General features: G+C 38.9%; 1 protein-coding gene across 1 annotated transcript; it reads left to right on the top strand.

Annotated features, from left to right (window-relative positions):
- The first annotated feature begins 374 nt into the window (after positions 1 to 374).
- Positions 375 to 8,476, top strand: ARRDC4 (arrestin domain containing 4). Its single transcript, XM_026856065.1, has 8 exons — positions 375 to 516; positions 1,215 to 1,293; positions 1,580 to 1,727; positions 3,517 to 3,619; positions 4,328 to 4,584; positions 5,150 to 5,312; positions 5,841 to 5,995; positions 6,114 to 8,476. Exons 1-8 carry the CDS (start codon positions 375 to 377, stop codon positions 6,168 to 6,170), a joined length of 1,104 nt encoding a protein of 367 aa, XP_026711866.1. The 3' UTR covers positions 6,171 to 8,476.
- Positions 8,477 to 11,160: the final 2,684 nt, after the last annotated feature.

Raw genomic sequence — 11,160 nt, 5'->3', positions numbered from 1 at the left:
ATGAATGGAGGCACCCCGGGCGGCCGCCGTGTGAGGGGCGGCGGGGCCGCCCGCCGCAGCGACAGCGGGGGTGGGACCGGGGGGAGTGGCGCCTCCTTCGCGGAGGAAGGCGGCGGGGAAGGGCTTCGGGGCCAAGTCCCCACCCCACCTGCTTTCCGGCGGCGGCCGAGGGGCCCCGGGGCACCCCGCCGCAGGAAGGCGCCTGCCTTTTGCAGAGAGGGGGAAGGCTGAGGGTTGAAACCCTCTCCGGGGAGAAATCAGCATCGGACCTGGATGCTGGGAGACAGCGTGAGGCCTGGGTAGGTGCCCGGCCAACGGGGACATCATTCCCGCACGGGTAAACTCTTCCTGGCGCAGCCACAGCCTTCACGTGGATGCCCGGGAGGGAGGGTTGCTACAGCTTCAGCGAGTGGCCCCTTGATTCTTTGTATAAACGGCTGAAAAATGCGGAACAGGGCCGGAAGAAAGTCTGCAGCTCTTATAGTTTCCTCCATTCTGCGTTGGTTTCCCGCAAAGGTTAGGCACCTGCGTGTTCATTGTGCTCTGTAAGAGGCGTCTGGAAGCTGCCCGTGGAAGACACTCGAAGCAGTTGGCCTCCTTTTGCAGTGGTTTATGAAAGCAGAGGAAGCTCTTTGTCGCATAGGCATAGGTCTCTAGCTGGCAGTTTTGTCATTCGGACAGTGCAGCACTATGGCAGAATTGAAAAATTAAAGGGAAGTGGCATTTTCTTCTGTAAGGGTGAAATGCTTCTCAAGTTTATCTGTAGGAAAAGTAAATGTAGGCCTTCAAAACTGTGTAATAGTAAGCCCTCTATGAATGTATAAAGATTACATATACTAATAGTATTTCATAACACTGACTTTAAATGGCAGCTCTTTAGCACAAAACTTAGTTTAATTGTTAATTGAAAAAATAGATTAACTGCTGTCCTGCTGCAGAGGAAAAGAAACTTACTTCATGTTTTCCAGAAGCCATTTTGGATTAGAAATTGGCCAGAGTCCTGAACTGAAACTCAGGGTCTCCAAGTTTCCGTGATTTTTTCATTGAAATCACATCACAGCATAAATAAAGCATGGGCTCCCATCCAGAACCCACTGGGATCAAGAAAAACTTCTCCTAGTCCCTTGTATTTGGGTGTTTTTATACATAAATAATTTATAAAAGCGTCTGCTTTGTTCTTCTATTTGTGGAATAACTAAAACATACTATTCATTTGTATCCTACAGGTGAGGAAAGCTTAACTCTTCTAGATGGAAGACATGAATTTCCGTTCAGCTTTCAGCTCCCTCAAGAGTAAGTTAAATAATCCAACCTGAAGGGATTGTACTGGATGCTGTTTGTTGTGGAATGTTAACTTAATTGTAGTTTGACTTGTGTTTTTTTAATATCAAACTGATAGGTCAGCTTTATACTTTTGTCTTAATCAACCACCACCTAGACATACCTTGTTTGCTTCAGTTTCCCTAAGGCCCTAAAAGTACATGCTGTAAATTGGTAAACATTTATGTACGCAGGAAGGGTTCATGTTTGGAACTGAATTATAAACTTATGGCAATGCTTTCATGACTGCTTTTTTCAGACCTCTGGTGACCTCTTTTACTGGGAAGTATGGCAGCATCCAGTACTATGTGAAAGCAGTTCTGGAGAGGCCTGCGGCACCTGATCAGAGTGTACAGACGGAGCTTCAGGTCATTAGCCATATTGATGTCAGCTCACCAGCTTTATTGGTAAGAGGGTACTCCACTCCTCCTCCCCCCCTTTAAAGCCAGCTGCAAAAAAACCATTTACAAGAAGCATTCACATCCAGCCATAACCATTTCCATGTTATTCTGGAGTGTCATTTTCTGACTTCTGAAAGCATGTAAGCTCCCTAAGCTTTTCTCTATAAATAGATGATCTTAGGTTGTGTGAATAGCAAACAGAGTGGCTTTTTTTAATACCATTGATTACATCCCTGCTGGCAGAGATGCTCTTGCCAAAAAGTTATGCAGGCTTCAGATGCATAAATAAAGCTTAATAATAATAATGCACAAGCGTAAAGTAGTTACTCTTACCAGAGCAACTACATTCATAGGGCTGCAGTGTCCTAAACTCTACAATAATAGTAGGTTGAGGAACAGTAATTACAGAAGAGTATTAATCATGCCCAGCCTGTCATTTATGCTCTGGCCATTATGTTACGTATCCTTCCATTTTGCATGTCGTTTTCTAACATTAAGTGTGTGCATGCAGCTGCTTCAGAGATCTTTTCAGTTATTTCCTTATGACAGATTTGGCCACATTAAAGCATTGAGTTTCTAATAATCACTAGAAATACTGTAGAGTAATAAGAAAGATCAGGCATTAAGTAATGAGAAAATAGGCAAGATGGAAGCTAATGAGCCGGAGTCTTTTATCTCAACCCATATTATGAAAATAATATAAAATTATACCTTGCACTTTCATGATAGCAACTGGATCTAAGTGGTTATTCATTTAAATATGAATGAGTAATTTCTATTTTATTTAAAATGCTAGGATAATTTTAACATTTCATCATGATACGAACATAGTTAAGAGATGTTTTGAGCAGGGTTTTTTTTCCTTTATATGCTTACATTTTAATCTTTTTCTAGAGAGAACTTGGAGAAGTATTTTGGCAGTGACATTTGTAAGCAGAATACAGTCTTTATATTCAACAATGTATGTTAGGAGTATGAAGACAGTATATCCAGGTACTGCAAGGTAGAGTAGACCATGTTATTGCACAGGAGAGGGCTGTGGAGCACAGAAAAAGGGCAGTGTGGGTCTTAATGGATTTCAAGGCTACCACCAAAAAAGTACAAAACACCCCAAGTTTTAGACTTCATAATTACATTCACTGGGCACTACTACCTAGTAAATCATTGTAAGTGGCTTGAATCCTGGCCTGGACCCTTAACATGTGTACTTTAATTGTATGTTGTAAGCTTAATCTAATGAAAACTTTACAGAGAGTGTGTACAGCCATCTAACGTGACAGTGCACACTGAATAATTAAGATGATTTGTGTCATGAGCCTGAATTTCTCAGGGATTGTGTGGCTTGCAAGTTAAGAAGATGCATCACCTTAGCCCAGTGTGTATACATTTGTCCTTTCTTGTGAAGGATACAAAGGTGAAAACACTTCACCCACTGAACTATTAGTTGCTTGCAGATGAAATTGATTCAGCATTCTTCTGCACTGAGGAATGTGGGCGTAAATACTGCAGTACTCCATTAGACCTCTAAAAAGTCACACCTCTAAAATTTGCTCAATCAGTCTTTCTGAAGACAGATTATGTTCAAAAGTGCGTTGGTCTCTGTGTTCCCTAGTGGATATGGTCTAAATGCAGACTGGGATTTTAAAACAACCGTATGTTGAGATAGCCGAGTAGTACAGTGATGCAAATAGGAGCATTTTGGAGCTAGATTGCAACGACTAACATGCTTAACATTAAACTGCAAGTGACTGATAGCTTTATGCCATAAAATGAAAAAATACTCTATATTTTATAGACACCGGTTCTAAGAAGTCAGGAGAAGATGGTTGGCTGTTGGTTTTTCACCTCTGGGCCAGTGTCTCTCAGTGCCAAAATTGAGAGGAAGGGATACTGTAATGGTAAGAGTAGTTATCTTCAAAACGTGAATATTAAACATCTCATAGGGCGCTTTTATCTCTGTGAAGCCAACGCTTTATAGTTGAAAGAACAGTTTAGTAGGTAGTAAACTGAGATCTATATGAACTTGCTTTAACAAAAATCATCTTGCCTTTCCCCTCACTCCCCCCTTGGGAATATAAATTGAAGGGAAGTCCTGTTAGTTCGTAATCTTATGGAAAAACCATGTACATTTGAGTTTAAAGAACAACAAAATGCTTTTATTTGGGATAAAATACTTAATTGGGGATGTAATAAGGTTTTTATGTCCCGTTTGTGCAGGTTTATGCTTCTGTATGAATGAGCTTTAGCAGCTTCTTTGTCATCTTGATAACATTAGATATATTGAAGAAATAAAAGAAAACATTCTGAAATTCAGTTAGTACTATATAAAAAGAAGATTGGTGCATAATTTGCAAATAAAGCTTTTATAGCTTGTTCATATTATGCTTAAATGTTTCAAAATGAATCATTGTTTATATGTAAAACATAGTAGGTGTCTATAATTCTGCCTGGATACCACTCTGGAAAAAAAAACTTAGCTTGAGGAAACTAACAAGTATTGTTCTCATAACATTGCAGATGATGTACGTGCTGCATAACATGCTTTGATACTCCCAGAGGAAAGTTGGTAATTACAAATTATTCATTGAACTTTTTCTGTCTTTAAGGGGAAGCCATACCAATCTATGCAGAAATTGAGAACTGCTCTTCTCGCTTGATTGTTCCAAAAGCTGCCATTTTCCAAACACAAACTTACCTGGCCAGTGGGAAGACAAAGACTTTTCGTCAAATGGTTGCCAATGTCCGAGGAAACCATATTGCCTCTGGGAGTACAGATACCTGGAATGGGAAAACTCTGAAAATCCCACCTGTATCCCCCTCTATACTTGACTGCTGTATTATTAGAGTAGAATACTCATTAGCTGTAAGTCTGGATTTTAATTACAAATGTACATACTCTTCGATACTACATTGAGTTGGGAACATAAAAATTTTCTCTACTAGGCAGCTATTAGATAATGAAATTGGGAACAACAATAAATATAAATAAATACCATATAGGTGAGAGGCTGAAGATCTTTAAGAGATTCTGAAATTGAAAGATCGGAATAATGGGGTAAATGGAAGAATGTTTCTGAGGAAGAAGCAGCTTAGTTTTAGATCTCCAGAGGTTATTAGGGGAAGGTACTTGAAGCTGAATGGGTTCCTCTAGCAATTGTTTTCAGCAATGGGAAGATAGGACTGGAAATCAAGTGCATAATTATTTTTGTCAACCCGTTTTGTATTTTTTTTAATGTCGTCTAGAGACAAGGTACGGAAAGATGGAAGTTGCTGGAAAATAAGGAAAGCTGCCAGAGTACTAGCTAAACATACTTGGGATGAGAAGTCCTAATTTTTAAACAATCTGCAGTGTAGGGAGTAGGGTAGCTCCTAGCAATTCAGTGGGGTCTCACGATGTTTTTTTCTTTTATTTGGGGGTTGTCACATAGGTGTATATCCATATTCCTGGTGCTAAGAAATTGATGATTGAAATGCCTCTGGTGATTGGCACTATTCCATGTATTGGATTTTCAAGCAGAAATTCCAGCATTACCAGCCAGTTTAGTATGGATATGAGTTGGCTGGCATTGACCATGCCAGAACACCCTGAAGGTAATAATACATATTGAACTCTTTATAATACAGCATAGTACTGTAGTGCCAGTTTAAGGGCACTACTAGGGATGTTGGCCGTTAAACTATGACTCGTGAGAAGTGAGGCACATAAATCTTAAGTCAGGATCCAAAAGAATTGGTGAGGATACCCTAACTCCAGCCTTTTTAAGTCTCTCTTTACGCATGACTACTTTCAGCTGAATCTTGAAATAAGTAACTTCTGATAGTGGGAATTTTACTTTGGAGGTAGACACCTTATAGTTAATGGTTACTGAATATATCTTGATACAACACAGGTTTGTTGCTGGAGTAGCCCTAAAAACACCTGTAGCGTTTCTGCTGAATCACATAAGCTTACTGAAAACATAGTTCTAGTTAGAGTATTTATAGTGTGCTTCATACAAATTGACAGTAGTACAATGTTTAATAAATACAGTCTTCACAGTCTTGGATTCTGCAATATGTATGTTGTTTTCCAGTGAGTGAATAGTTTGAAATTTGACAGTAGCATCTCTTGTGTTTCAGCACCACCAAATTATGCTGATGTAGTGTCTGAGGAAGAGTTCTCTAGACATGTTCCTGCTTATCCACCACCAATTGACTGTGAGGAACAATTGTGTTGTCCTGTCTTTGCTTACATACAAGAGTTCCGGTTTCAGCCTCCACCTCTTTATTCAGAGGTAAAAAAATAAACAGCAGGTGCTGTTTTTATTGTCAGATGGCAAAAAAAAAAATCAACCCCACATACAGAAATGCAAGAATTACAGGCAGTAATTGTTGCCTTTCTTCTCTCTGTAGATTGATCCACATCCAACTGATGTAGAAGAAATTCAGCCAGTTTCATTCATGCTCTGAAGAGAATTTGTAATGAGCATCATTGTGATGAATGTCTTAATCTTTCTGCTGCTTAAGCTGATAGTGCAGCTAAGAAGGAAACAGTTTTCTTTTTCAAAAGTTAAGTTTGTATACGAGAAAGGCAAAGGAAAATGGAGAAGGTATGAGCATGTTTGGTGATGGAAGAGGATCTGCTGGATTAGTCTGCACAGAGGATATTGTGGGAGCAGCTATGCTTGGGATAGTCAAGAAGTACCTGAACATACTGAATGCTTTCTAAAAAGTGGATATACTACATAAAGTACAAGGAAGAGATGTAAGGATCTTCTGAAGAGAAAAGAATTTGTTTTGTTTGGAACACTATGGAAGAATTTACGTAGTGATGTTGATGTTGAGAACTTCTATAGTAGAACAGAATGTGGGGTAAGAAAACATTTCCAAAAGATTCCAGTGTTCAAGGGGCTTCAGTTTTGCACTGTCTGCATCCAAGAGAGGAACACTACTAAGAAGTGGAGTGAATTCTTTAGCTTAACTTTGTTTTTCATGAGAACCTGCCCTTCCTAACAACTGCCAAGTGGTACTATTTCATCATGTATAATGATTCTAAAGACATCATGGATGACAGAATAGCTATTACGCAATATTATGAAGGCAACCATGTACTGAATGAAAGACACAAGTATGTAAAAGAAAATTGAACTTTGATAAGAGCTTATGCACTATGCTTTCTTTCAAGGGATTTCTTAAGGGAATTATTCTAGCCTCTTCTACTGTGAGTTCTTTTTCTGCATCTTAAGCCTATGGATAGCATGATAAGGAGAAGCATGGCAAAGGAGAATCCTTTTGCCAGCAGCAGGTATACTTAGCAAAATGGACAATACTTATTTATTCAGAAGCCTTTATAAGCCTACCTCTGGTTTGGATATTTACTTATGGTCAGATTTGAGACCAAAAAAAAGTCTTGTTAAAGCTCCAGTATACTTCAAGGTTCTAAAAGGGACCCTAAATGGTTTCTGTGGTTAGTGAATGAGATAGGAGACATAGGGAGAGGTGTAAATATACCCAGAATAGACATAGCTTATAGCTGAAGTGAAAGCAGACATCGGGGGAACAAAATCCTCTGGTAATGGCACAAAGCTTTTCATTACTCCTGCATTTTTGTCTAGAGATCTATTGTCAGGGGCTGCACTGGTCATTTGCTATCCATACTATTTTTTGTTAGTGTGTTTCCTTGGTTTTGCTGTTTAATTTTGTTTTGGTGCAATATTTTAATGTTTTCTTCCTCAGGTCATTTAGAACAGTAAGTTTGTTGCTGCTAAGAATGAAGGCACAGCATTTTACTTGGCCCTTCTGCTGCCTTCATTTAAAGTAGAATGTTTGCTTCCTGCCAAGCATTAATTGGAATAAGTAAGCCACCATCAAGAGATCACTTCAAAGAGCAGAAACACAGCATTCTCAATACGCACGTTTACAGTTGAGTCTAAACTACAGGGGATTTTGAACTATTAGAATTACTTCATATGTCTTACAGAACAGAAGGGTTTGGGGTTAAAACCCGGTGCTTCATGTGGTAAATCATTGTACTTTCTGATACCTACAAGAACAGTAATTAAGTTTCCTTCATTTCATCAATAACTGCAGTTTAAAAAAGTTTAAATGGTTTTTTATGAAATCTGTCTTCATTTAAGAAGCAGGGATTTTTCTACAGGCATACACGGATATATATTTTTAGTCGTCTTTTAGTATGACTTCCTTACATTGTCTAATTTCTAGCACTTCACCTCAAGTCACTTTTACATCAGTGTGAAAGATGTACTGGATGCACATTTCCAAACTGCAGGTTTTTTTTTTCATTTGCAACTTTAAATACTGTCTTGTATAGCAAATGCAGCTTTAACCAAAATTTGAGTGTTTCAGAAAGGACATTCTAAAATTTAGTATTTACCTTAAGTCCCAAGATGTAGCTCTGATGCCTTTTGATTTAAATGATGGCGTGCCCATACAATCAATGCAGGATTTCCATTCACATCATCTGGAAAGGGAACAAGCATAGTTTCCTTAAACAGATACTGTTATAGTTGTTACTTGAAAAGTAATGTGGCTGTGTATTAACTTGCATGTTAATAATTCAAAATATTAGCTTAAAACATTAGGTGCTTTTTGGACTGTAATACCCGATAGGTGATGTGTGCTGCCTGGTATAAACATGGTCAAGCAAACAAGAGCATGAAGGGTAAAGTGCTTTTTTTTTTGTTTCCTAAAATCTTTGAGTTGTTTTTTATTATTTGCAGATAAACTGTGGCCTTAGATTGTTTGCTGCAAAAAAAGACAACTAGAATGTGTTTCTGAGGAAGCACATGCAGCCCTTCAAAGGAAGGGTGAAAACAAGATTAAATTCTGCTCTCTGACACTTGGCTTAGTGCAGAAATTGATCCTTAAAATAATTACTGTTTGCACAATAAGTTCAATATGCAGGGGCTTTGTTTTGATAACTGTGAAACAGTTTAAAAGAGACAAAATAAAAAAAAACCATGCTGTTTAACATACGGGAACATGATTGTATTTTGTACTAATGAATGAGCCCCATGGGTTCTTTGTTAATAAAAGTGTCAAACCTATATAGTGCTGTTCATCTCTCTTTTGATGTCTCTTAAGACAAATGACTGCACTGTCAAGAAGTACCTGTATTCTACCAACCTTGAACACATACATATCTCCTAATTATCTCCTGGTCTGGGAACTTTACCTTCACCTGTCATTGCTTTAGTTCCCTGAACTATACATAACCAAGAATTGGAACAAATTTATCAAACATGGCCTGCTCCTACCTATAGTTATGTAATATAGGACTTAATTGTGGGTATCTTACCCATAATGATTGAAATGGCAGGATGTGTGCTCAGTGGATTTCTCATTTTGTGTTAATCTTATAGGATATTTTATTGTTTCTTTTACACAAGATTATCTTTACTGGGTCGTTCATTGATCTAAATAGATCAGGACAACCTCATAACCATAACACAGAATGACCAGAGCAGAATCCCTCCTACCATGGGGAAACAGATGACAAATTGTATCTACCACATAGCTCACCTAAGCCATAAAGGTGATGATGAAGTCTCTGTCAGGGTCCTGCCTCCCAAACATTTGAGGAACAACAAACAGAACAGTTGATTTCTTCTTCCTGTTTCCACTTCTGAGGGAAGACAGCAAACATCTCCTTGGAGAATCCAGGTGAAGATGTTGTTCAGGATCTGGATGTTTTCCAGCACTGAAGCCTGCAGAAAGGGTCATGACTCAGGAAAATGGCAAAACCTCAAAATTCCAGTCTTAGGTTTCTAAAAGGTCTGTTACTAGATGATCCTAAAATATCCTATCACTGCATTCACAGTAGCAATTCCACTTTATCCACTAAGTTTTACAGTTTGTCAACAGAAATAGTTCCCTATAATTGTCTATTAAAATATAATTAAGTGTTTAAACAGGTAGTAAACTACATGCTCTGCTATACAGAGATAGCACAGATACTGCAGGTTTGTGTTTGCGGCTCTGATACTTCTGATGTTTGCATGGAAATGCACAATTCATGTACGGAGTAAGAGAGATCGTTTAATCGACTCCTGGGGCATGTTCCAAACTCAAAATAGCATGTTCCATTACTTCACCAACCAATCTGAACAGCAAAATGGAATATCTAACTAATTTTGTAAAATCCCTACTATATATACATCAATTAAGAAGTGTTTGGAGAGCAGTTTGCAGGCAAATTTGATTTGATGATAAACAATTGCTCTACTATGCCCCAAAAAACCCACAGCAGAAACGCCTGCTTTCTAGCAAAATTCTGCTGATTTTCAGCACTCTCCTTAGGATAGTGGCTGAGCACAGGGACGTAGAAACCAGCTTGCAGACTGCTGTGTTTTCTAAAGCTGGTTATATAATATGTTAACATCAATACACATAGTACAGGCTACTGCACAAAGTAGATTCTCTAAAGAACTAATTAGGTCTATGATGAATCCTGTCATTCACTTTTAATATTAAAATTTTATATGTGGCATAAACAGCGTGACAGTCTTGTCCCAAATTACTTAGTGGCCATAATTTTTAAACCATCCATATGACATGATAGTACACAAAAGCTGTAGTAGAACATTAACCGTGTTATTAACATTTTAGGACAACAGACTAATAACGGTAAGTCAGAAACGCATAAAGCCCAGTTTTATGTGGAATGCAAAATGGCAACTCAAGTGGGACTTCACTGGAGTAGCTGCTTATGCCAGCAACATGCTGTGGGCTGCCTTAGTTACACAGGACAGACTCTATCTGATTAAGTACAACTGTATTACTGATAAATCTCTGAGCACCCATCCCTTCAAAAGAAAAGAGGAAATCCTTCTTAGTTTTGGCTTACATGCAACCATCTGGCTGCCTGGAGGGTGAGGAGAACATCAAATGGAGGGTGAAAGTAGCAAGTGCTGGTGCTTGACAGACACCTACAAATAGATCGCCTCATATAATGTAAAGAATGCAGAGCAGCCCAAAACATTTTTATAACAAATGCACACGATACTTGCTGTGTCATTTGATGACAGTTTCGTACTATTATTTCCGGTCTCTAACAAGTGACTGTGGTCAGTTTAAGGATACCTAACTATCACATCAGGCATATTTTTACTTAGCACTCAGCGACTGTAACAGCCTAACAAAAAGCATCACCCAAACATCAGACCAGCCCTTCTGCTTTGCTCCTAGCTCTACTCATTGTCCCAGACCTCTCTGGATAACCTTGCCCTGCTCTCCCCTCTCCAGCAAAACAGCCCATTGATACTTTGCTTGTAGTCCAAGAGTCACATGGAAGTCTGTAGGCTCACACAGATGGGGAGAGCAGCTTTTAAGACATTTCTAGTCTTGTTCAATAGAAGGAGAACAGAGGTGAAAATTGTAGTCAGTCATCAGCATGGGGCTTGTGGGATGGCAGCTGGACGAGTGGGGAAATACTGAGGAG

The sequence above is a fragment of the Athene cunicularia genome (genome assembly GCF_003259725.1).
Source record: "Athene cunicularia isolate RWA chromosome 10 unlocalized genomic scaffold, athCun1 chr10_part1, whole genome shotgun sequence".
NCBI lineage: Eukaryota > Metazoa > Chordata > Aves > Strigiformes > Strigidae > Athene > Athene cunicularia.
The sequence above is the reverse complement of the archived record's forward strand: the minus strand, read 5'-3'. Positions and strand labels throughout refer to the sequence as shown.